The sequence below is a fragment of the Patiria miniata genome, unplaced genomic scaffold, assembly GCF_015706575.1.
Source record: "Patiria miniata isolate m_02_andy unplaced genomic scaffold, ASM1570657v1 HiC_scaffold_2, whole genome shotgun sequence".
NCBI lineage: Eukaryota > Metazoa > Echinodermata > Asteroidea > Valvatida > Asterinidae > Patiria > Patiria miniata.
In genome coordinates this window covers 3,578,775-3,604,819 of record NW_024037058.1, presented here as the reverse complement: position 1 = coordinate 3,604,819, position 26,045 = coordinate 3,578,775, and the positions used below count along the sequence as shown (strand labels likewise).

General features: G+C 44.1%; 1 protein-coding gene across 3 annotated transcripts in view; it reads right to left on the bottom strand.

Annotated features, from left to right (window-relative positions):
* Positions 1-26,045, bottom strand: part of LOC119727024 (probable E3 ubiquitin-protein ligase HECTD4) — a 109,368-nt gene that overhangs the window by 13,958 nt on the left and 69,365 nt on the right. For all 3 annotated transcript variants that reach the window (XM_038198905.1, XM_038198907.1, XM_038198908.1), the window contains exons 43-55: positions 25,745-25,893; positions 24,025-24,271; positions 22,684-22,954; positions 21,651-21,920; positions 19,807-20,072; positions 18,030-18,190; positions 16,634-16,850; positions 15,199-15,387; positions 14,424-14,554; positions 4,251-6,301; positions 3,783-3,879; positions 2,661-2,885; positions 778-968 (exon numbers count right to left, since the gene is read on the bottom strand). In XM_038198905.1, the coding sequence (XP_038054833.1) occupies positions 778-968; positions 2,661-2,885; positions 3,783-3,879; positions 4,251-6,301; positions 14,424-14,554; positions 15,199-15,387; positions 16,634-16,850; positions 18,030-18,190; positions 19,807-20,072; positions 21,651-21,920; positions 22,684-22,954; positions 24,025-24,271; positions 25,745-25,893 (4,465 nt within the window). The remainder of the gene's footprint in view (positions 1-777; positions 969-2,660; positions 2,886-3,782; positions 3,880-4,250; positions 6,302-14,423; positions 14,555-15,198; positions 15,388-16,633; positions 16,851-18,029; positions 18,191-19,806; positions 20,073-21,650; positions 21,921-22,683; positions 22,955-24,024; positions 24,272-25,744; positions 25,894-26,045) is intronic.

Sequence of the window (26,045 nt, the reverse complement as noted above, 5' to 3'; positions counted from 1 at the left end):
TTTTGTTTTGAAGTCGGTATCGATCGTAATGTTTTTTTTTCCATCCAAACCAAGATAATTTTGTGGGGTCGCATTTTTTAGCGCTTTTAAAAGGGGCCGTCGCGCAGTTGACTAAATTAAAAGTATTTTTTTTATATCGTGACAAATGTTTTTGCTTATTAACTCCTCTCGTTGTTTAGGTTCTGGTAAGAGAATTCGTGAATGTCGGTGACAAAAAAAAGAAGAATAAGGCCGGTCTCACTAGCGCGAAAGCCAACGCCAATTTTTGGCGCATATTTAATTTAGTTTGAATGAAGACGTAATTTTGACTTCGTTTTGCGTGCGTTAGGTTGAATCGTAGAACCCGTATACAGTACATGTACATTACCGCACAAGTATAATACTAGTCACATCACATTCCTTCATGTGCTCACGAGGCGAGGCTCACAACATGGCTAAGTAGTTGCGGTTTTGCAGGTCGGTATTCTGCAGACTAACCGGCCATTCATATTTAAATGATCTCTCTGGCACTGAGCCTGGCCCGGCGGGTCTGCAGAAGATCGGGCATATTCACACCTTTTGTTATTTAAATGAAGCGTTCTGGCCCGTGCCAGGACGGGTTGTCAAGGGCTCTTTTGTTAAAAAAGTCTGCAGGATCCTTCAGAAAGAACGGGGTACCGACGATCATTCATTATCGAGATGGGGCCTAAACTCATCCATGTCCAAACTATTTCATGTCTTCAACAATTTTGTATTTAGACCCTGTACAACTATTTTATGTCTGTGTATTCTAATCACCTTGCAATGGAGCAAACTTTGGGTTGACGAGATCATCCTCCGTGAAGTACACCTCATGCGGGTGCAGACGGGCCGGAGTGATGGAGAATTTACGACACAGACGATCCACGTAACACACGAGGGCAGCATCCATGTCGTGGGTCCAATGCTTGAAGTACGAGGGGGTGTCTGAGTGGTTCAAACTAGCAAATCTGCATTCGAAGTACAAATCACTGCCGTGAATATTTCACTCAAATATTTTTATGGATTCATCTTTTTATGGATTTATTTTACATTTATGCTGATAGACTGAGCTCAGAAAATAGCAATCACATTTCTGATTTGAAATCGTAATCTCTTATTTTTTATTTTTTTTATAGAACATTTAAGTTTTGGTATATTTCTTGACACATGAGGCCGCTGTTGAAATGCATTCCAGAAATGCAACCAAGTTTTTTAGAAAATACAAAAGAGTTAGCAAATCACCCCAATGCAAGTTCTTTTTACATACAAGTGTATAACAATCAGCTGTTGTGGTGGTGACATCACTGCTGTACTCATGAATATGGAAATTCATATTAGATTTACAGTTAATCATTCACTGTTCAGCATGGAACAACAAAAGCAGAAAGGTAATACAAAGTTTCCAAAATGAAAACATCACTTGTAGTGAAAAAAATTCCAACATAATAATAAATTGCGCTCATCCCTTATACATCCAGCCACAAGTCCGTACACAAGACCATTCACAAGACCAGTCACAAGTCCAGTCACAAGTCCAGTCACAAGTCCTGTCACAAGGCCAGTCATAAACCCAGTCACAAGTCCAGTCACAAGTCCAGTCACAAGTCCAGTCACAAGTCCAGTCACAAGACCAGTCACAAGTCCAGTCACAAGTCCAGTCACAAGTCCAGTCACAAGTCCAGTCACAAGTCCAGTCACAAGTCCAGTCACAAGTCCAGTCACAAGTCCAGTCACAAGTCCAACCACAAGTCCAGTCACAAGTCCAACCACAAGTCCAGTCACAAGTCCAGTCACAAGTCCAGTCACAAGTCCAGTCACAAGTCCAGTCACAAGTCCAGTCACAAGTCCAGTCACAAGGCCAGTCATAAACCCAGTCACAAGTCCATTCACAAGTCCAGTCACAACAGAGGAAAAACTATTACAAAGGAAGCAGTTGTCACACTTGAACTGTGACAGTTCTTGTGACTTGTGATAGCCTTGTGAGGATTTGTGACAGACTTGAATACGAGACGGTCCAACAATGGCTTTTCATGACTGGGCAAATCTTCACAAATTGAACCTTAATTATTATTTTTGGATGTGATGTAATATAAATGATTATTGTTCACTAAAGTGTTGCTCGTTAGTAAAGATGCAAACTTCTTAAACAGTTTCATAAGTTGATCTTTTTCGTAGATAAATTAGCATAATTACAATTACAAAATGACACATATGTCACCAATTAAAATATCTCACACATGACCACAGAACAGTTCCCATTTAGTACAACTAAAGCAGAGGGTGTACATTGTTCACGCATTCTGTAAATCACACAAGACTAGTCTTACTCCAAAATAAGTATTGCTGTGTGTCCTTAGAACTTTGGAGGAAAGTGTGAATTTCCTGTATGGGCCAGATGACATTGTTACATCTGATGTCACACGTGTGATCAAACTTTGGTGAACCCTCCTAATATTTTGACACAATTTGTTAAACTATACTCTGAGGTAGGGAGTAAAAAGTACTAAGCTGATGAATCAGTGAAAGTAATATTTCACATGTAGTTAAAAAGGGGTAAAGCTTCAAAAATCAGACGAGCCCAATTTTATGTCACACAGAGACCAAAGAATGGTCAGAATGCAAGCTGCTAAAATTCAGCGCAAGTAATATGTGCGACTCACCTGTCGAAGTGAAAGTCAAATCCACAAGCCATCAAGGCCTTCCAGACAGGTGTGGCATCCTCCTGGGCTCGGTCCGTCACATACTGAAGAAACCCTCCCAGAGACAGCGCCCTCTCTTGAGCCATCTCCTGCTTGGCCCTGCCGTCCTCGGATTGGCGTTTTTCAGGAAAATCGCGGGCTACCTTCTCTGGCCGCTTGGATTTCTTGTCGGAGGGACTGGCAGATCTGACCAAAGAAAATTATTATAAATTCAAATTAACCCTAGCCCTGCCAGATCCTTTACATCCAAAAGGTTTTAACTAAACACCGCAAACAAAAAGAAAGTCCACACTCATTGGAAGGGTAATACTTTTGAATCTGATCGTCTTATGATGACATTATTTATATTGACCTTTTTGAAATTTTGTTAGCTACATTTTGATACCCCGTTTGCTACAAAAGACTGTATATCGTCCAAAATTGACAATGGTTTATGAAAAATGATGCTGTTTGAAAAGTTGCGAATTTAAAGATCAAGCTAAGAGAAATTGCAAAGCACAAACACGCATGCCCGTAATTGGCCCCTACTGACTGAACATTGCCTGAACAAAGCATGGGTAATTCAATTTTGAATGCTCCCATGCATACAAGCACTGTGCGATCGATATTCCCTGCCGTTCGTTTCATGCCGTTTAACATTGTCACGCAGCAATTTCCACTCACGTACTCTTCAAATCTGCAACTTTTCAAACTGCATCACTTTTCATAAACCGTTGTCAATGTTGGACGATTTACAGTCTTTGGTAGCAAACAGGGTATGAAAATGTAGCTAACAGCATTCCCCAAAGGTCTATATAAATGACGTTATCATAAAACGATCAGATTCAAATTTATGACCTCTCCAATGAGTGTGGACTTTCTGTTTTTGCGGTGTTTATTTTAGGATGGTGGAGGCTCCATAACCCAAGTGCCTCTTGGTGGATAGGTGGCTTAAACAAACCTGATGGTACTGTTATAGTAAGGGTTCCAATCCCACAGAACATGAAACTCAATAAGATGTGTATTATAACAGCTTAAAAATCTTGGGAATTAAAGAGAATTATCTTAGGAATCATTTGTTATAAAAGGTTGAGATTGTCTTACTTTCCCTTGAAAGACACATCAGCTGCAGCCAACTTCTCTTTGCTGGTCTTGCTCCCTCTACGATTCACGGTTCTGCTTTGCTCCTTAGACGGTTTGGCTTGGGAAGAAAAGACGAGCACATCAATATTTTCCTCAATGATGGATAAACAGATCAATCTAGTATACTTTCTTTCCGGAACATTGAATTTGTAATCCCATACTTGTTTCAATATCCATTTCGACAATAGGGATAAACTATCTGCTATTTTGTGAAACAATGACATTGAAGTAAAGTGTCATGCTGAAGGACATACACAGAAAGATCTGCTCACTTTTTAAAATCCTATCAGGTAAATTCACCCAAAAATATGATCTATTATCATAAACCATAGACCTGGACTTGTAAAAGATCCCTATACAAACACACATGTACATTGGCAACACAGCTTATACTAAACTATGTTGAACATTATTCAAGACATGTCTTACCACTAGGTTTCTTGGGTCTAGTGGTACTCAATCTGTTCACTCCATATTTCTCCAGAACTTGGGTCACCTCCTCCTGGGCAGTGTGTTTGGATCCCTTCACCTCCCCAAAGAAAGGCACCAGCAGGTTGCCAGGAGCCAGACTGAGCATCTGCTCCTTGGACAGTGTCACTTCGGCTGTATCCATGTCCTTCTCTTCGAGCTCTGAGAGGAGTTTGAAGCCCTGCTCAGCAGCAAGACAGCTGTAGAAGACCTGCTCCAGGGACTGCACTGCAAGGGTTCTCAACTCCCTTGGAGGTTTCTCCATCAGCAGTTTGTGTTTCAGATACTCCTGGAACTCAGAGCTGTCCGTCAGTTCCGTCTGCAAGGAAGAGTTGACGGCTGAAACGGTGAGGAAGTCTTCTGGAGAAACGTCCAGGATGGCCGCCGTTTCGACCTGCATAGCTTCTGTCACCTCCTTGCTGGTGAGTAGGGCATTCTCAATGCTGTCAATTTTGGCTTTGCAGCGTACCTCCAGGACAGCATACCCCTTGACACATTGTTTGAGCTCTTCCAAATTGTCACTGGTTTCTTTGTTTTGTTCAACGTCAGGGGTTGCTTCACTTTCAGGAGGGGGTGTAAGCAGCTCTGCATGTTGGTCAGATAATGGAGCTGCCATTGCACTGTGTTGAGTGTCTGAACTTTGGTTTTCAAGAGTTGTGGTGGCACTGGCTTCTGCAAGTGGGGATGGATCTGGGGAACTGATTGATGCCCCTAGCGGTGGGTCTGGTTGTGGTAAGTTTACTGGTGTTGTGTTTGTTGTGTTTGGTTCATCAGGGGAGTCTTCTGGTGGTTTCTGGTCCTGGACAGGAATCCACAGCTCTTGTTTATAGAGGCCGCCGTGAGAGCTGCAAGCCCGTTCAATGGCCTTACGGACAGTTTGTTCTTCCAGTGTCTTGGGAATACCAGAGATGGCCAGCAATCGAGAGTGAGTTGATGGGATGGAATTGGACTGGTGAGCATCCAAGATGGCATCTCGGGTGACTGTGGAACCTTGGGGGTTCCCGTCGATGAGGTACCGCAGGATCAGTGAGACAGTCAGTGCTCGGTGGAACCAAAGCATCTCTTCTGGCTTGGAGCTGGTGGAAGCTGATGTCTCCCCGCTGTCACTCTCACTTGGACGAGGGCTGCGCTTCACTGCAGCTCCTGTTCTCCTGATCTTCACCTTCTTCCGTTTGGCCGCTGCCTGAGGACTAAGTTGCACTGAGGGAGTAGCGTGGGCTGATGGGGCAAGCTGTGCTCCTAGACCAGGCGGGGATGTCACCTCAGCCAGGGCAAGACACAGCTCCATCAGGGCCTGGAAGTATGTTGACTGCTGGCCTGGTGTGATTGAGGACAGAACACCTGACGTTGACTCATGCTCAAATAGCTTTCGGAGCTCAACATTCAGATGAAGGAGCTGGGTGATCACAACAAATGGAAAGGTGGTAGCAGCAGCAGTGATGCTGTCGCCTGAAGATTCCCTCTTGTAGAGCATCCGCAAGAGCTGAGCCAGCATGTGGAAGAGGTACTCCTTGATCAGCGGGGGCACTTTGGTAGTCATCAGGTAATGGCTCAGGAGCTCAGCAGCCCTGGAGATCACCCTCGGGGGGATGTGGGCGGGTCTGTCTTTCAGAATCTCCTGCCGCTCAGTTGGGATGTCTTTGAGCCTGTCAATGACAATCTCCTCCATACCCTCCACTTTCTGGCTACCAATCTGATGCTCACATCCTACCAGGGTCTCGATGAAGGCCATGGCCAGTGGGAACTCTGACGGCAGGCCGTGGAGGGACACCACATAGCCGGGCACCGGCGACACCCCATGCCTGACGTGGACCCGGTTACAGGGCAGGACCATGGTTGGATACGGATCAATGTTGTGACTGGGAGGCGCAGAGAGACCTGCTGAACTGTTGATAGCAGCGTCAGCTGGATAGCTCACTACCTCCAGCAAAACTGTTTGGCCCGTTTTCTTCACTCGGTGACCGATTCCGTAGCAGAAAACTCGGGCCCAGGGAGCTTGATAGAGTGAGGCCCTGTGACAAACAAATCGCACTTGAAATTCACTTCGAACTTGCTCAAGAGATTATAAGAGTTTGCTCTCTCATCATTATTTGTCACTCTTTCGGGGACTACAAAAATACAGAAGTCTAAAGGATAGTTGAGCAACCATCCAGGTGGGTGTGGTTTCACAACTCTAATCAAAGCTAGTAGAAATTGTTGTACTACACATTAATACTTTATGGAATTTCACAAGATTACTAAGTTGGACGCAAACCCAAGAAATAGTTCCTGTTTTTTACACTGATTCGTGAAAAGCTGTCAACATACATATCTGTAAAATTCTTTCAGAGACGGTCATGCTGTGAATCCTCTTTTACCAGAAAACCCAAGTACAGAGCTAATATTCGGGTGTTTGCCTGAGCCTGTACCAGGATTTCAACCCTGTCTTATCTCAAGCTGTAATCCTCTTTGGGGAGTTTCTTATGACTAACACCAGTAGGGAACAATTAGTATCGCTTGACTGAATGATTTGTGGGGCATGCCTATATCTTTCTAAACACATGTGAATTTTCATCAATTTCATAGCCAATGTAATATCTGTTTTTGTCAAGTAATGACACCATCTTTTATTTTTTGAACCATTGAAAATGGTGCATGAACAATGAAAAGCCTGAATTGTGGGAGTGTACCTAGGTCTTTGTCCATACATGCAGTGTGTATACATGGTGTATGTGTGCGTTTGTTTATAGAGTAAATTGAGGACACACACGTGCAACATCATCGATGAATCGAGGACAGAAACCGAATTGAGGAATCCTGGGTTAGAAAACGTGTACAAAACCAATGAGAGCTGTTGCAAAAAAGTTAGAGTATAAACAAAGGAAAAGGGAAGAGGAACAATAGAAACCCTCGATTTACACCATAAACAAACAAGTTTGTTTCTGCATTCAATAGGGGACGTTGAACAACAGAGGACAATAGGGTCCACCATTCCCGAAGGTCCACAATTTACGATCGTGTACAAAACATATGAGAGGTCTTCCTAAAAGGTTTAAGTACAAACAAAAGAGGGACTATAGGGGTCCCCGATTGCAGGCAAATACACACTTGTATGGGTGTGTCTGTATGCGTGTTTATGGTGTACAAAACCAATGAGAGCTGTTGCAAAAAAGTTAAAGTACAAACAAAGGAAAAGGGAAGAGGAACAACAGAAAATCCCCCCCCACAGAAGTGTGGTTGGGGTCTACGAACGAATACTTACCTGTAGAGCAACACTACTTATGCATATTCCCCCTACCGGCAGGTATTTTCGCTAAGAGTTATATACAATAGCGCCCTCTGGCGCCCTACCCATAACACCCCGCGGCATGCGTGCCTCGTGAGCGTCCTCTTTTCTCGAGCGCTAAGTCGGAATACAACAAAGTACCCAAGGCATCGAGAAGAGTGGGGTAGGGGGGAGGGATGCTCTACAGGTAAGTATTCGTTCGTAGACCCCAACCACACTTCTGTGGGGGGGGAGTCTACTTCACTCTACTTACCTGTAGAGCAACACTACTTATGCATAGACTAGCACCGTCAAGGAGGTGGGCCATGCGAGATGCTATTGTGCTTTCACAGGGGCACGTAACAATACACGTAAACCCTGGATGGGCCCGTCGTTCCACATGTGGGTGGACAAGGCAGCCCAAAAAGGTCGGCATGATAAAGACATTAGTCATAATGGTAGCCTCAACATGCCAACAGAGATGTGATCCCCGATTTTGGGAATCACACGTAATGAATTACAGCCCACCGATACCTACACATAAGAGTTCGGTGGGGCACACAAAATAAAAATTATCATGAAAGGCAAAACATCATGACATGGTACATATAGACACTATAATATGCACATGTACATGTACAGAGCTCAATAAAGAATCAGAGTTAGGAGACACCAATGCTGGGGAGGTCCCCAGTCTGAAAATGTCTTGAGAACATGGTGGGGCTCAGTCAGTCGCCCTCAACACTGTTCTCCCATGCTCTGCCTTTTATTTTGTGCATGCGGACCAATCACACGGATTCTGCCGTTGATACGTCCGTGGTTTTATGGATGACCGTAGCCAACCTTCAGGCAATCTTGTCATGAAAGCCTGCAGGTATGGTGGGGTCACCATGATAAATACATGTCATGAAAGGCCTGCCTGTATGGCAGGGTCGTCATGACAAAAAACATGTCACGAGAAGCCTGCTTGTATGGCAGGGTTGTCATGACAAATACGTGCCGCGAGAAGCCTGTTGGTATGGCAGGGTTGTCGTGACAAATACATTTGTAACTGCAAGTGACCGATTCAAAGCGTCCCAGTGCAGCTAATGTACGACGTTAAAGTCATAATTGGCACCAAAAATTCTGCGTCTGGACAAGAATGATTTGATGCCCGAAAACAAAGACGTCCGGAGGCCCAGAGGGCTCTGACAGTCCTTAGTATAAATCCCTCCTTAGGGAGCAGACATCAAGTCATGATCAGCACAAAAAGTCGCTGTCTGAAACGGACAAGAATCATTTGATGCCCAGAACAAAGACATCCGGAGGCAAAGAGGACTCCGACCGTCTTAGCTCAAAAAACCTTCCTTAGGGATCAGACGCCAAAGTCATGAGTGGCACCAACATTTTCCATCTGGAGTGGACAATGATTTGATGCCTAGAACAAAGATGTCCGGAGGTAAAGAGGACTCCGACATTCTTAGTTAAAAAACAAAAATCCTCCCGTAGGAATCGGATGGGCACACTCGGTTCCCATCAGATGTGGTCCGTCTCAATTATACAGAAAACAGTTCTTTACTACATGTATACCAAGAAGTAACAACTGCTTACAAAAAAGAAGAAGAAAAAAGGCAACCGTAGAAAACCAATGAAACAGATGTGAAATTGTTCACTGGTTCACAGAACTCTAAAGATCTCTATAACACCTTTGGATAAGAAGGTGTTGAAGAGGTCCTGCAATTCAGGGGTGTTAAAACATCCCCTTAAGTTAACTGACACGGACGTTCAACTGACTAACATTAAGTAATCTACTGTCATGTTAGAAGTCCCTCAAGTGCAGGCTGTAAAAGCCATAGCTTGTTTGAGAAAGGTCTGATGTGAACAGGAGAGCATTACAGCATCCAGTACATCAGGAGAAATTCCTGCGGAGCTGGGTGAAGGAAACCCAAGCTGTGCTGGAACCGAATATTGTTCTGCTCGGAAGAACATTTGTACCTCCAACTGGTGCACCAAGGGAATGGTTATAACCCTGGAAAACCAATCAATGGGGTCAACATGGAGTTAAGAAGAGGACCTTGTCATCCTTCTGCTCCATTTGATTAAGTACCCGAGGGATAAAAGAAAGACGACAGGAAGGTGTATATAAGTAGCCTGTCCGTCTTCATCACCATCGTATTCGCGTGCCATGTATAAGGGTCAGGAACCCTCAGGCATTAGCCTGGCAATCTGTAACTAGTTCATGAAACAAGTCAGATTGACATGTGGTTAGTTGTCCTTGCTTGGGAGGAGGACCGTCGAAAGCAAGAAGCTAGGAGGAAAAAACCCCAATGGGGTATTTCTCAAGTGAGTGTACACAGGTGTGCAGGCTACAACTGTAAACTACAACATCGAATATAGAAGTTACATCACAGTTTCTCCGAGACTGCCAGCATCTCAAGTATGTTAATGGAACTTGAATGATGCTCACACAGGGCCTCACCAATCCGCCACTAGATGCGTGTGGTGGGTAGTTAACTGGCAGGGTAACATGTTCGCCATGACAGTTAATGAGTTAGGCTGCAATCTGTTAGAGGCCCACCCTTGTGAGGTTGGCAACGCCGAACCACAGGAGGTACTGCACAAGTCAGGTCATGGCCTGCACTGAATGCAGTGAGGACTGGGCCGATACAAGCAAATAGGTGAATGCCACCAATTTTTGTTTCCACGGCGCAGTCATATCGCCTTTACTATCTGAGCAGAGGCCAGGAGTGAAGCGGAAAAAAGGCTGGATGGAGCCACCATGAAGTTGCAGCGAGAATCTTGGTTTGAAAACCGTGAAATTCTCAGTGCTCTGGCCTGAAAATGAGTTGCAGTTGTGTACCCTTCAGGCCAGGGCTCATTCCCCATGCTGATGTGTTAGACAGTCGACTAAATCTCATCAACATCTTTCCAAGGGAAATACAAGACGGGCCCAACACTGTGCTGGCCCGATGGTATTGATGTCAGCCTCAAAGTCTCTCTGACGAGCTCCTACGAGACAGATGGGTAGAGGTCGTCATGAGTCAGGTAGGCCACTTATGGAAATCATCAAAACAACTGAAGCCGAACCGAAATCGTTGTTACATTATCCTATGTGGCATGGCGTACAGAAAATGTTGTTAGCACGGCCCACACAAAATCATCTGGGCAAACTTCAAGAGGTATGCAGTTGAGAAAACAAACAACTGTTTGTTCTTCACCTGCGCTGGCCCACATGTAGTCGACATCGACCAATATGGATGTAGACATCGATATCCACCGCAAAAGAAAAGATCTTTGTCCGTTAAAAACTTAAAAAGTGGGACTCGAATCTTTGGCGGGCGCCCTTTGACGGGAGAAACAGTTCATCAATCATGTTACCCCGGCGGGCCAAGATTGCTAGGGTCTGCACTCGTGTAAAATTATAGAGTACTGAGTGCAGACTGTGAAATTGATAAAGAAAATAGCAGTCAACACGTCCGCTAAGACTGTCGAGTCAAGATAAAAACATTAAACCTATGGTACTTCATGAGGGTAAAGAGGGAGGCTGAACGCGTATCGCCGAGCCCACTTGATTATTCTACATGTACTGCAAAGTGTATTCAAGCTTCTGCGAGTATTATTTACGAAGAGCCGCTTGAATAATGGGGTCCCTCTACTGCTGGCAGCTTGTGCTTAGCTGCATTGAAGAGGGAAGATGTGACAAAAAAATACCGAATTTCGCTAACGGAAAACGGTAATGATCACATTATTGCTTGAAGAGCAGCAGGCAGTTTGAACACAGTCACAATCTATCGAATGTGGTCCACAACATGCCTGCAAGAGTCGAATAGACCCCGTAAACGAGAACCGTAAATATATCTGGAGGGATGCGTTGCCCACGGCCACAGTCAGTTGTTGAACAACTCCCTCGGAGACAATGGACAGTGTACAATGTACATACACAAGTAATGCACACATGTACAATGTGCATGAAAAATGTAGCGATCTCAGTACAGCAAGAAACACCGCCGCACGGGTAAGCACTGCGCGGCGTGTCCCATTGTCCTTGAGTCACCCAACCGTGATTAATGTAGAGTGCTACAGAGTTCACGGCTCGCAACTGAACTAAGACGGACGTTTCATTAACGTGCCCGCCTGACAATACATGTACGTGTATAAAACGTATATGACCGATAATAAAGCCGAGAACATAGTAAGGCTTGTAATGAGTGGGCCGAAAAACCGAGTCCTCATCACGGTAGCGTATGCCGCGGTGGGACCGGTGCAATAAACTCGCCCGGATTAGAAAAAATAAATAAATAAATAAATAAATAAATAAGCCGTTCCCGCCTGAGAAATGGACACCACTTTGTCCGTTGTCGATGTGTTTCACATTTGATCCAACGGAGGTGTGGGGAACACCTTGTCATTGTTAGATGTGGAGCCCGTCCTGCGCTTGATTTGAAAATTTTGTGATCGGGCGGAGGGGGCTCATCGGCGGAGGGTAATTTAAGTACCCGTGTAATGTCCTCTGCAGCAAACGGAATTTCGTTTCCGCGATTGACAGCCATTGTAACTGGTCTGATTCTTCGTCATCATCGGATGAATCAGCCGAATGCGAAGGCCAAAATGACCCCGATGACTGAGAGCCGTCTGGAGGGGCTAGTTGTACAGAACCACGCGGTGGTGGCTGGGCAACACCCTCGGAGATAATAGACATACATCGTACATAATATTATGCAGATGGTGAAGACTAAACACAAGCGGGGATCCTGGCGCACGGCTAACTGTGTGCGGTAGGTCCCGTTGTCACGGCTGGCTAATGAGAAGTCCCGTTCGCCGTAGGCCGGGCTTCCGGTATAGCGCGCAACCATGTGTGGTATACATGAACATGTACATGTACGGACATGTGTTTTTTCCATTTTTGTACATGTACATGTACCTCGTTGTGCTCACGGCCGATGCATGCGAGACACTCGCTGCAGGCCGGGCCTCCGGTGTACGGTCAACCATATGTGGTATATCCCGTACGGTTGTGCCTGGGCCACCCAACCGTGGCCAACGAACGACGACTGTGAAGCCCTCACCGCATGCGGGGACGCCGCAGCACGACTAATTGTGTGCGGTATGTCCCTCTGTTCCCGGGCCACCCAAGCGTGACCGGTGACCGAATACTGCGATGTGGGCCCAACGACCGATGGTTGTGGGCCCAACGACCGATGGTTGTGGGCCGTAGTCCACCGCTGCAGGGGGCCCCCAATAGGGCCCGCCCGGCGGCCTGCCGACATAGCCGATAGCGTATCGGAAATCGACTGAAAAGCCTGCAGAAAATCTGCTCTAGAAACCGCGTCCTCCCCCCGGGAGCGTTTGCCCCGGCGGGACCGGTCAGAGGAGTCGTCACACCCCAAAGAAGAACGGCGCGATCGACGTGCAGCCTTCTTCTTCTTATCCTTCTTCTTAGAAGAACGACCCGAGGTGTGTCCGAGGAAAAATCGGAAAACACCTGGGACACCGGGACCCCCGAACAACGGAAAAAATCCGATGATGAGAGTAGTCCCTCTGAGCGAGCTAGCACGGGGGCCGTCGGCCCCGGGATCCCCCCGGGCGACCGGCTCCGTATCGCTCATAATGCACCCGGCCGACAGCGCCTCAGGCCCCGTGGGCTGAGTGAGCGCTGAACGGACCGGTAGCCCGTGCAATAGCCCCCATCCCGACAACCAGTGGTGTTCGGCACTGTGTCGATAGGACACGGGTGACTAGCGCCCACCGAAGTGTGACGGCTAGTCCCCTCGGGCTGCCCCGTGATCGGGGGAGGGCCAGGTGCCACAGCGGCGCTCGTTGCCGAGCCACGCTTGCCCTGACGGCCCTTCTTAGGCTTTGCTCCGGCACAGGAGATATGTTTTGGAGGAACCTTGCCGGAGTGTGGCTTTTAATTTGGGTGTTCTGCCTGAGTTGACCGGAGAAGGTGACCGAGGTCCCCTTAACTGATCGGCGGAACTGCCAACTCCCCCAGCCGACTGTGGCTGAGGGTGCCGGACGAGAGACTGCTGCCGCGGTAACGACGTAGCGTTAACGGCAGAGTCCCCCGAGAACTCGGTCCGTCCCGTGGGAAAGCTATCCCTAACGGTTAGTGACAGATCGGTCCTCCCCAAACGCTGCAAAATAATCAAATAAATACAACCAAGAAGATGATGAAAACTCTACAAACTGTTGTTTTATTAACTCTATTATTAAATACTTCTCTTAAACGCAAAAAAGGGTAGTAAATGACGAGGCAAACAGCGAGCTATTTCACGCACGTCCTACCCGACCTGCCGCTAAGAGAAAAGAGGACGCTCACGAGGCACGCATGCCGCGGGGTGTTATGGGTAGGGCGCCAGAGGGCGCTATTGTATATAACTCTTAGCGAAAATACCTGCCGGTAGGGGGAATATGCATAAGTAGTGTTGCTCTACAGGTAAGTAGAGTGAAGTAGACTCCTTGATTTATACCATAAACAAATGTGCTAGTACATGTATGGCTTTACGATAGAGAACAAACACACAAAGGGAGAACAAAAGATCCCTTCAGTCCTCGAGCGTTGGGTCTTTTGTTGAAAATGGTTCTCGATCCTACGGTTATGTGCTTAGTCTATGGGAGAGCGTTATATTACAGGGACAAAGGGAAACACAAAGCATTGTCCTAAGGCGTATAGAAATTCACGACTGCGTGTGTCCAGAGTGTGTGGACTGGCCACCTGTGGTCTGGCCAATAGTCTGAAGGGATTATAACCACATAATGTTACAGTGGGTTGGGCAAACGATACAACAAAATCCTGGTATGGAAAAGACCCTGGTTCTTCAAAGGCAAAATCATTCATGGCAAACTCTGTAATTATGACAGCACTGACCAAGAGCATACCATCTACATTGTTTTCTACATAGATTTCTTACTCTTTCCTGGCTGTCTTCGGATCTTGCTGGCAGCTTACAATCACAGCAGCGGCTCCAGGGAACTGAAGGTCTGTGTTCACCTTAGTCTCGGTTACCGTGGTAATCTCACAGGGAAAATGGTGTGGAGCGACCTAAACAAACAGAGATCAGATTTCTTGTCTTTGTGGTTTTTATCGTAAATACCTGAGACAGTTTACCCATTCCTATTGGTCGAGATCCCGTCATGTGGGTGGTTTTAATAATAATAAAAATACCAGAGTCTTATATAGCGCACGTATCTACCAACAATTAGGTACTCAAGGCACTGGTAATTATGTCTATTTTTAAACATAGCTAAATGAAGTTTATGAGAAATATGAGACCCATTTTGTAGCACCTTTATAAGGGTTTACAAGGTGCTGCGGTGCATGTTGCAGCCACTGCCAGAAACACCGGGGCAAACCCCTTCTCTTAGCGATAAGTGTTACTGGGTTCTTTGACGTGCATTACAAAACACATGGACCTTCGGCTTTACGTCCCATCTGAAGGATGAAGTAATAATGGTAAAGTGCCTTGCTCAAGGGCACAAACACCATGTTCCTCGTCAGGATTCGAACCCCTGTACCACGGCACATAAGTCAAACACCGTAACCGTTGGACCACAGCAACCCATTTTCAACAGTTTTAAACTTGTGGTTAAAATCCCCCAGCAAATCTACATATTTATTGAGTACCATATATGTGGTTTTAGGGTATTGTGAGCTTGGCATTGTTGTCCAATAGAAATCCTCCCTACCTGAAGCACTCCACACAGCTGATTGGTCAGTTCCAGCAGTCTGCTCTCCCCCATGTGGGCTGCCGTTGCCATGGCAATGAAGAGCTCTCTCCTGAGGATCTGAGTGTCCTGATAGAAGATGTCGGCCAGGCAGCGCGTGTTGCTGGCCAGGCACTGGTGCAGCCATTGGGCAGTCAACAGGGAGGAAGCCTGTGAAAAAAGATTGTTAACTTGTGGTAAAGGTTTACCCCAGCAATTTTAACTGAAATATTTGGGCATATTCGAAACCCTGTTCTCAAGTGACCCGTTATCAGTGTTCTTGTGTTGCCGATTACAAACGCCCAAGTGCGTGCGGAGTGCAGCTAGGCGAAAATTCAAGATGGTAGTCGATGCATCAAATCGCGCAATGAAAAGAAGGGACAATTAATTGAATTAATACGAAAATAATTGAAATCCTGAAACAGCTATAGAAATTGGAAAACAAAAAGGCTGATAAGCCCACTCTATAACACTGTACAGTGTTTTTTTGTATCATTACTGCTCCTGCACTGAATGAATGCTTTCAGTTTTATGCACAAACATTAACGCAAGTTCTGGTAGGGGCCTAAGTCCGCCATCTGTGTTCTTGACGTTCTTAATCTACTCCCCAATAAGTGGGGAGTGAGAATCTTGTTCGCAAACACCGTTTGTTGGTTCCCGTCATTCAGAACCCTGTTCTCGTGTTTGTTCAACACGACAACGGGGTTTTGAATATGCCCTGTAAGTCTCTCTTCACCCATTTACATGAGGCTAATTTCATGACGCTGTTTTACAGTCAGCAAAAAAGTTGTGCTAAATGTAGAGAAAATTGTGTTAACTTTAAGTACGATTCCATGGTGTGGAAAGCGCTAACGGTCGTGCGCGCATGGAGATTTCTATTGTTACTTCACTAATTTAAGCAAATTTTTTTCTCTTCTTGTGACGTAAGCATGCCTTTTGTAGTGCTTAAAGCTTGCTGTCTCTGGTCTTAAAAGTATTCTGGCTGATTAGATAAACCTAAATAGCAATCACAAACAAGAAGGGACAGTACAAAAAAGCTGTGCTGCAGATGAATGTTCCTATAATAGTTAAAAAAGATGATCTTTAATCTGTAATCTGGGAAAAAAAGGAAAAATATGTTTTCTTTGTTTGTGCACTTTGTTCAACAAGAAGCCTGTTTATCACATGAGCAAATGACATTCAATAGCACTCAGTTCTCCAGTGGCAAAGAGGGTCAGTTCCTTTTTATTGTGAATCTGATTATTTTTAACAAATTGTGTGAGTTTAACTCTTTAGTCACTGTAGCGCCTGAAACCGCCCTGCCTATTACTCACTGTTGCATTCGAAACTGCCTAAGCACTCATGGTTGTATTGATTTTTCATTGAATAAATACAATGTAATACAATGAATTCCAGGTGCTGATTGGTTCAACCGTACCTGCAGAGCTCCGTCAGGCTGCGGTGACTCCAGCAGCTGATTGGACAGAAGCTGTAGATGAGAGATGTCCTGCTCAGGACTGGCCGAGGCTTGACCCGAGGTCAGAGAGCACGGAATAACCTCAATGACCTCCGGACTCTGACAATGACCCAGGAACTCCATCAGGGCAGTGCGGCAGGACATGCGGGCCGAGGTGGACTCGCAGTGCAGGAGCTCTCTGTTGACATAAAAAACAATATTAAAGACTCTTTCAATTCTCACAACACTCTTAAACAAACAGATAGCTCAGTTGGTAGAGTGTTTGTGCGCTGTTCTGGAGGTCCCGGGTTCAATTCCCACTCCCGGTCAATTTCTTTCTTCTCCTTATTATTTATATTTTCTATGTTTCAGTGATGTTTTAAGCTCTGGCAGGAGCTTCTATATTTCACTTGGTGGTCGGTTGGTTGGTCGGATGGTCTGTCTGTCTGTCCCCCAAAATTGACCGAAAGTATGGTGTTCCATATGTGCCATCGGTGTCGCATTTTTCGGCGTCGCATTTTTCAGCTATGGCAGGGATCAGTTTGATCGATTTCATGCACGACTTCTTACAACACGGCCAGAGCTTATTGTGCACTGGCACTTGTTAGATAATTAACACATGCCCAATATACAGTAATGTTTTACCTTTTTATTTGTCAAAAGTCCACTTTTGTGTTGTCGGGGCAATAATTTTATAAGCAGTTAATTTAACATAGTTGCTACATGTATGTGTACCAAATCTACAATATCACAGCAACAAATATGTCCAAATTTTTGAGTCCTATTTTGAACAATTTCTTAATGACCATATTATGAACTTCTTTTGTAAAGTATATAAATTTGTGACTAAAGTGCACGCAAAGTGAATACATTGTCTTTTAAGCTGGTGAAAAAGTTCTGAATTTGCCACTGTGCCCATACAGGGTGGTCCAAAAAAACAAAACCTGCAACCTCATACTTCCACTATTGATATATATGTGGATGGGAAATTTTGTGGGAAGGGAAATGATACCAAGAACTCCCGATTCAGTCCAGTAGTTTTAACTGAAAGTTCAGGAGTTCTTGGTATCATTTTCCTTCTTACCAAATTTCCTAGCCCTACATATCAATGGTTTACGTCCCTGGATATTGAAAGTATGTGGTGGCATGTTTTTTGGACCACCCTGTATCATCAACTTATTTGAAAAGTGAATAAAACTCTCTATGATATATTCTTCGTCTTTGAAAATTACTTTCTCATTCACGTGTGTAATGTTATATTTTTGATTAAAAATATCTACCATAACCCTCAACTTGAAGAAGGCTTTCACAACTTTTAAAAATGCACCATGTATATATTCACTTAATTAGTTATTATTAAAATTAACCTTTGTCCTACCTATGAATATTGATATTAGATATGTCAAGTGCAGCCAATCCAGTCAGAGCCCCTCGCCGGTACCCTGACTGTGGTCTCTCTAGCATGTCCAACGGGTACCAGTATCGGACCAGCACTCCTTCACTGCGTAGATAGGTCTCCACTTGCACTAACTCCACTCGCTGTTTGTGAACAAAGTACACACAAGTCAATATGTATGTAAACTACTGACTGGATAGGGAGGGGATATTAATTGGGAATATTAACCAGGTATGTGGAAATATAAACTGACTATTGACCGATAACACTTCATTTTATTTCTGGATTTTAAGTTCCTTTTACTGGATCAAAAAAAATAACGTTTATATACTCTTCAATACCCAGGCAATATTTCTTTGATATTCTCCAATACCTAGTCAATATTTCTTCGATATTTAACCTCTTCAAATAAATAATATCAATGATGTGAAAGATCTGAAACTATGAAAGGTATTCAATGTAATGCCAAAAAAAAAATAGTCGGTCTCTGTTCAGCACGCGCGTCAATTTTAACCATGCACGTCAATCTTTTTTTTTTCCAAAATGTTCCGCGGTAGCTCCAACAGCGCCCTCTATTGCCGCACCTCCTCAAATTTTTTTACCAAAGAGCACCAAGGAATGGGAAATTGCACCAAGGCAAATGATTGAGAGCACCAAGGCAAATTATGGAGGACACCAATGTACATGAGGACACCAAAAAAAAGCAAAATAGTACCCCACCTTGTCTGTACAATCCAAGCTTGAAAAAAAAAAAAGCCAAAAAAAAAAAAAAAAAAAAAGGCCGCGTCGCCGCATCAATTCCGGGACTTTGGTCTGACCAGAGACCGAGCATTTTTTTGGGGGGCCTAAAACAAGATACCAAATATCTTTAAAATATATTCAGTAACAAAACATACATGTTTAAGACACAGCCTCTCAAAGTTCTGAGGTAAAACTAGGAAACCTCTATACCTACTTGAAGTTTAAATGAGTCCATATTAAGTCAAATCTCAGTTTGGAAATATACTTCCCTCTTTATATTTCCCTCTGTACCAGTCAATATTTCATGAATATTTCCTGCCAAGTCCTCCTCACTGACTCAATGACCAGAACCATTCCAGTCTGTCCAAACGTCTTGAGCATAAATATTAGGTAAATATTTTGTTTGCAAATATATTCCCCTCTCTGACAGTCAATATTTCCTCAGGAGTCCTCCTTTAATACCAAGTCAATATCCAGACCCATACCAGTCAGTCCAAATGTCTTGAACATGGCTAATATTAGGCCAATATTTGGTTTGCACATATATTTCCCCTCTACCAGTCAATATTTCATGAATATTTCCTCTCAAGTCCTCCTTACCAACTCAATATCTAAACCCATAGCAGTCAGTCCAAATGTCTGGAGTATGGCTCGTATTATTAATCATTGTTCAATTTGCAAATGTATTTCCCTCTCTACCAGTCAATATTTCATGAAAATTTCTTCTAAAGTCTTCCTTACTGACTCAATGTTCACAAACATTTCCAGTCAGTTCAAAAGTCTTGACCATGGCTCACATTAATTCAACATTCAGTTTGGAAAAATATTCCCCTCTCTACCAGTCAATATTTCATGAAGATTTCCTCTAAAGTCCTCCTTACCGACTCAATATCCAGAACCATTCCAGTCAGTTCCAAAGTCTTGAGCATGGCTCACATCAAGTCAATATTCAGTTTGGCAATCTATTTCCCTCTTAACCAGTCAATATTTCATGGATATTTCCTCTGAAAGTCCTTACCGACTCAATGTCCAGAACCATTCCAGTCAGACCAAATGTCTTGAGCATGGCTCGGACAGCAAACTTTGGTACTACAGTGCTCCCGGCTGACCCAGTATTCTCCGGCTGTCGGATGACAACCGTTGTTCCTTTGCGGACTTTGTCGATAGTGAATTTGGCTGCTTCGGTCTTGATGTCTTCAATGGTGGGTAGGTGGAGGTCACGGGGCATGCCGCCGTTCTCTTCATAGAGGAACTCCACGGTCTGTCTTGCGATGTCGGTCATGCCTGAAGGGCAATAGAAAATTAAGAATAAGTGTGAAAAGTGCTTCTTTATTAAAAGGAAATTGTGCTGGAGCACAATGTGCATGAAAGTTATCCAGCTTGTGGGAAAATAGTTGCTTTGATTACTTGACCAAAGATGAACCCACACACTCAAACACACACACAAAGCCAATTAACGGATGAATACAGTAAAGCCCAAGCAGCCCGACTTGTATAAGCAACTTATAAACACATACCTGTACCAGCACGTTTGTTTATGGTGTAAATCAAGGATTCTCTATTGTTCCTCATCATCAATCTTTTGTTAATACTCAAACTTGTTAATCTCAGGATCCATACCCACAAGCTTAGCTTTTTTATGGATTCCGCATCTCTATAATTATTTGCTTATTACCTTGTATTATGTAAAATAAGAGATAAAATAAAGTTCAAGTTCAACTTTTTTGCAACAGCTCCCATTGGGTTTTGTACACGTTTTCTAATCAAGGTCGTCCTCGATTTGACTCCTGTCCTCAATTACTCGATGATGCTTCACTTGTGTGTCCTCGATTTACACCATAAACAAACCCATCTTTGCATACGGATAGTTAGGGGGTTCAATGAGTAGACCTTTACTCCCAACCTTTTTCTCTTTTGTTTCTACTGTAACCCCAAACTCCTTAGTATCTTGTGGGGCACTGAGTTTTCTATAAATTGACATCTGTATTCGTGCAAACTCCTGAAAAGTAGGATATTCTGCACATGTCTATATTGTTGCTCTTGTTCCCATTACCCAATAAGGCCATGCACACACTCATAGAGGCCCAAGTCCACTTAAGAGGAAGGTAGGGTAGATCATTTGCAGCTATCCAAGAAGTACCTGATGAAATTATTGGTGAAAAGCTTACTTGGCTTAAAGATAGTAATGGCACTAAACTCCCTGTGAAATTATTCTTTCTGGCATACTGTCATGTTGAAGAAAACAATGAAAGAAGACCATTTCCAATGATGCACCAAGTGACACATTTTTGAAAATTTCTTGGCAAATCCGTGAATAGGTGCGCGCAAGCCTTGACATGACGCACACGAGATTGCTGTTATTTGTCGGTTCAGTGCGTGACATCACGTACCTGCAATCGGTTGAATTAGAACGTGTCCCGGACACTGATTTCGGGTGCAATTCAAAACATGACTCTGCAAGTTTTGATTTCAAACTGAGATCCTAGAATATTGTTTTCTCAAAATATTTCGCATTCACAGAGCTAAAACTTCATCAGGTTAGTTGTTAAGCACCCTTCTTTAGATTTTGAGCACTTCTGTTGCTTCAAACGAAACAATGTACAAATGACCAATGATCTACTCTACCTATAAAAGCTACTCGTGTAAACTCTGACAAATGTGACCAATGGCGACTGCTCAAGCAATGTTACTTGTCAATGCCCTTGACCAGACTTGTAAACAGACTTGTGACTTACTTGAAACCAGACTAGTGAATTGGCTTGTGAATTTTGCGAATCGACTGGACACGTGATCCACTTGTGATGGATTAGCCTACAACACTGCAGTGCCTGTACGCAGTCCACAACAAACTGATAAACTCACCCAGCTGGAGAGCCCCTTTAATCTGTTCCAGTCCCGACCGTCGCTCGGCCTCGTTCCGGAACCGCCTCCTGATGACGGGGAAGACTTTACTCTCCCAAGCCTTGACCAGCAGTGCGTGGAAGTCCTCGTGGGTGTCCTGCTCCCCTTCCTCCTCGTCATCCCTGGTGTCGTCCTGGCCGGCGTTCAAGATGCGCACGTCCGCTCCCATGGTGGTGAAGCTGTTGTAGCTCTGACGAAGCTTGTAATTGACAGACTCATCGGTATCATATTCTGGAAACAGAACAAAACAGTTTGATTTTGAAGTAGATCGGACGCCATCTTCTGGCAAAGAACTTTGTCTCAAGGAGAGATCTTTCATACTACTGATAAACTATGTGAAACGTTCTGGCAAAATGAGAACTGGGCAGAGGTCGAAATGAGAGTTTGCAGGTATTACGAAAGACAATAAAAAAATTGTCCTTGTATTGTATTTATGGTATGAGAACTGGAATGAATTACTCAAAAAGGTGGAATCACCTTTCAAATTCCATGTTTGAAGTCAATTGCCTATTCAATTCTGACCCGGAATAATCAAAGCCTACATCTGGAACCAGATCACAACCGAATTACAACATTCCAACCTACTTATTTTATTAAATTCTGACCCGAAATCATCAAAGCCTACATCTAGAAACAGGAATCACAAGGTAATCACAACATTCCAACCTACCAGCTCTATTCGATTCTGACTTGGAATCAGCAAAGCCCTCAAGTGAAACCGGAATCACAACATTCCAATTCCAACCAACCAATTGTATTCAATTCAGACCTGGAATCACCAAAGCCTACATGTACATTTGGAAACGGAACTACAACAGAATCACAACATTCCAACCTACCAATTCTATTCAATTCAGACCTGGAATCATCAAAGCCTACATCTGGAACCCAAATCACAACGGAATCACAACGGAATCACAACATTCCAAACTACCAATTCTATTCAATTCTGACCTGGAATCACCAAAGCCTACATCACCAAATTCAAACCTACCAGTCAGTGGCTTAGGAGGTACCACAAGGCGACAAGGTGGGCCCGTGGGTACCGTCTCCCCGACAGCCTCCATGAGAGGCACATCAACGGCGCCCCCGCTGTTCTCTCCTTCCCCGTTACTCTCATCCAGGGCCGCATGGAATGGCAGCAGGCTGAAGTTGGCCAGGATCTCTTCCCGTGGGTCGATAGCCTCCACGGCCGCGTCGTGGTGCTGACGACCCTCCGCGTAGCAGAAGGGGCGGGCGCCAAAGTTGGCACGGACTCTTGTGTTCTGTGAAAAGGAAAGATGGGGTCAACTCTTTGCATACAGCACAGTGATGTAGCCGTGCCAATCACAAGTCAATCACATGTCGGTTAGAACACAAGTCCTTTCACAAGTCTAGTCACATGTAACAGGGATTAAACAATGCTTTGGTAGTATTCATTCATTTCAGATATCTCATACCAAATTGATTAATTTCAGACATTCAGAGTCATACAGTTATTTGGGAGTTTTCAAACACCCAGAAAAAAAGAACAAACAGTAAGGCTCAAAATATATGTGACAGTCACGAAAATGTATGCTTACTTTCAGACTAACTGTCCCTTTTTTTGTTTTGTTTTTAACTTTACATTCAATCTGGTTATGGGCAATCTCAACGTCTGACATGTGATGCTTGTGACAGAGTTTTTAGAGCTCAGTGAATAAACCTGAAAATGCATTTTTTCAAATGTTACATTCACCCTCAAATAACGGTCAAGGAGATTACAGACTAGGAGTTTTGGATCATCTCTCTGAATCATTAATTTGATACCATGGTTAACTGGCCCTGTCACAGACATTTAATATATCCTTTCATAATGCAGGAATTGCCCTTATATCCGCTCCGTTCACAAGTACCCCCTCACCAGCAAAGAGAGTACAGTTTGGGGTGACTACCGACGCCATCTTGCCAATTCGTTTGCCGCGAAGCAGGGCCACTGTGTGTACATAGTGCAAATCCCCTGGTGTACGTGCGTCACACACAAGGAATGGTGCGCGTCAACCAGCGAAATGTCCCACCCATGGGACGTCGTTGCTAGGTAAAAGGGCGCCCTCTTTCGTTGGCCCACGGAGCCCATAATCAAGTCGTTGCTTACGTTTATAAATTCTTCATATTAGCAAAGAGGCCTCTATGTTAGCTAAGTTTTTCACATGCTTCCATCGTCCTTGAAATTTTTATTGGTCTGACTGACCGTTTTGTCTTTGCTCTCCGTAGAATAACATAGCAGAAATCAAGATCATATTGTAGCCAATTTTCTCAATCAAAATTGGGCCAAATTTCAACCTGGGTCACAAACATGTTTCACTTTAGAACATACCCGTTTCTGAACGTGGACAACAGGCCACATTCCACCGGCCACACCGTCCAGCGTCGCCGATAACCTCCTCCCATTGTATGTCAAGAAGACCCGCCCCCTAGCCTGCTGGCCTGGGCCGTGGTTCCCCCAATCAGCGTCCCGCTCCCAGCCGATGCCTGCTATGTCACCGATGTTCAGTGTCATGTCTAGGCGAAGGCTCTTCCATTGTAGGAGGCTGGCCCCGCTGTAGTGCACCCCACGGCCACTACTGCAAATTTGAACAATGCAGAGATTCAGCAAGATATACAGGGTGAGATTTGAAGGTTTGCATGGTGGAAAGATACTAAGACAAGATAAGTTTGCGGTAGCACCATGTGAATAAATCTCTTTTATCATTGTTGGAATCCTTCATTCTCCTGACGACGGGCAGAGCATACTGTTGGAAACGTTGAGTCCCTCTGGTTCTTTTCAGAACCACACATACTCACAAAAGAGATTCACTCACATGGTGCTACTGCAAACTTATCTTGTCTTAATATACAGGGCGAGTAAAAAAAACCGAAACCCAAATGTTTGGACTATTGTTTTGCATATAGTACTTTCCAAATCTAGGATATGAAAGCCCAATTAAGAAGCTTTCTTTTAGTACAAGAATCATTCAAATCTCTCATGTACTTTTCAAGTTACGGAATTTTAAACACAACCACCGTTTTAAAGTTCTGTCCATGAATCGCAAAAAAGTGTGCGTTCTTTCAGCAAAACGAAAACAATTCACACACATCCCTATGTAATTTGTTTTCGTTTTGCTGAAAGAACACTTTCCTTCTTGTGATCCGTGGACAGAACTTTAAAATGGTGGTTCAGTTTAACATTACGCCACATGAATCATTCTTGTACTAAAAGAAAGCTTATGAATTGGGCTTTCATATCCTAGATTTAGAAAGTGCTACATGCAGAACTTCACTACACAATGGTCCCCACATTTGGGTTTTGGTTTTTTTGACTCACCCTGTATTAACTCTAAACCACCAGGCTATTTTGGCTTCAAATCCTGCTCAATGCAGCAACATGCATCACTTGTCTAAGTGACAAGCCTGCCTAGTGCAGCAAAATCCATCAGGTCAAAAGTCTCAAGGCCAAACTGCCTCAGAGACCGTGGTCACCGAATGCAGCAGGATACAACTGTGGCATTGTTCAATGGGACTAGCTTTCATTGTCTCTCATTGTCTCAGTACCACCCCATAGAGCTATATTAAATTACTAGAGCGCTAACTCATGTACAAAGTGATGCCTGCTGGGCGCATCCATGTTTGTGCACAAACCTATGGAGAACTAGAAATTTTGTACATATTTTGTACGTCTATTTGCATATCTGTGTTTGTATTCCATACCGGTGCATCATCAAAGCCGATACACCCAAAACCGAAACGCACGATCAGCAATGAGCGTGTTATTTTGCTCTACGCAAACAGTGCAACGTGTGCGCGTCCCTCCTCTGCAGATGCTTTTCGTCGTGATGTTTTTTTAACCGTCATGACGCGATGAAGTTGTTTGCGTATCTTTTACTCGCGCGTTGCACTTAGAGTACACTTTTAAAATTCAATCCATCTATTTTGATTGTGTTCTACAAAACACGCACATTATTTCAAAATGATTAAGAAAATCGGACTTGATTTTAGAGCACGATCTCATAGCGGAGATGAATTTGAATTTCAAAACAATGACAGCCATATCATCTTACTTGTGGAAGAGGACAGTTCCCACAGGATTAGTCCATGCTCCTTCTTTCTTCTCAGCACTTGGCGCAAAGCCAAACGACACGGATGGACCGGCCTCGTCACCAGAATCGCCGTTGGAACATATCTCCAGCTCCCAGTAGAATGACGGCGCCTGGAAGACACAGACAAAATGAGAATTTTGGGACTGAGTAAAAAATCCAATGATTTTTTTTTTTCCGGATGTGGCCAAGACAGAATTGGTGCTTGCTGAAGATTATGACAGTAATACAATCAAGGTTCTCAGCACTTCATGAAAACAACATT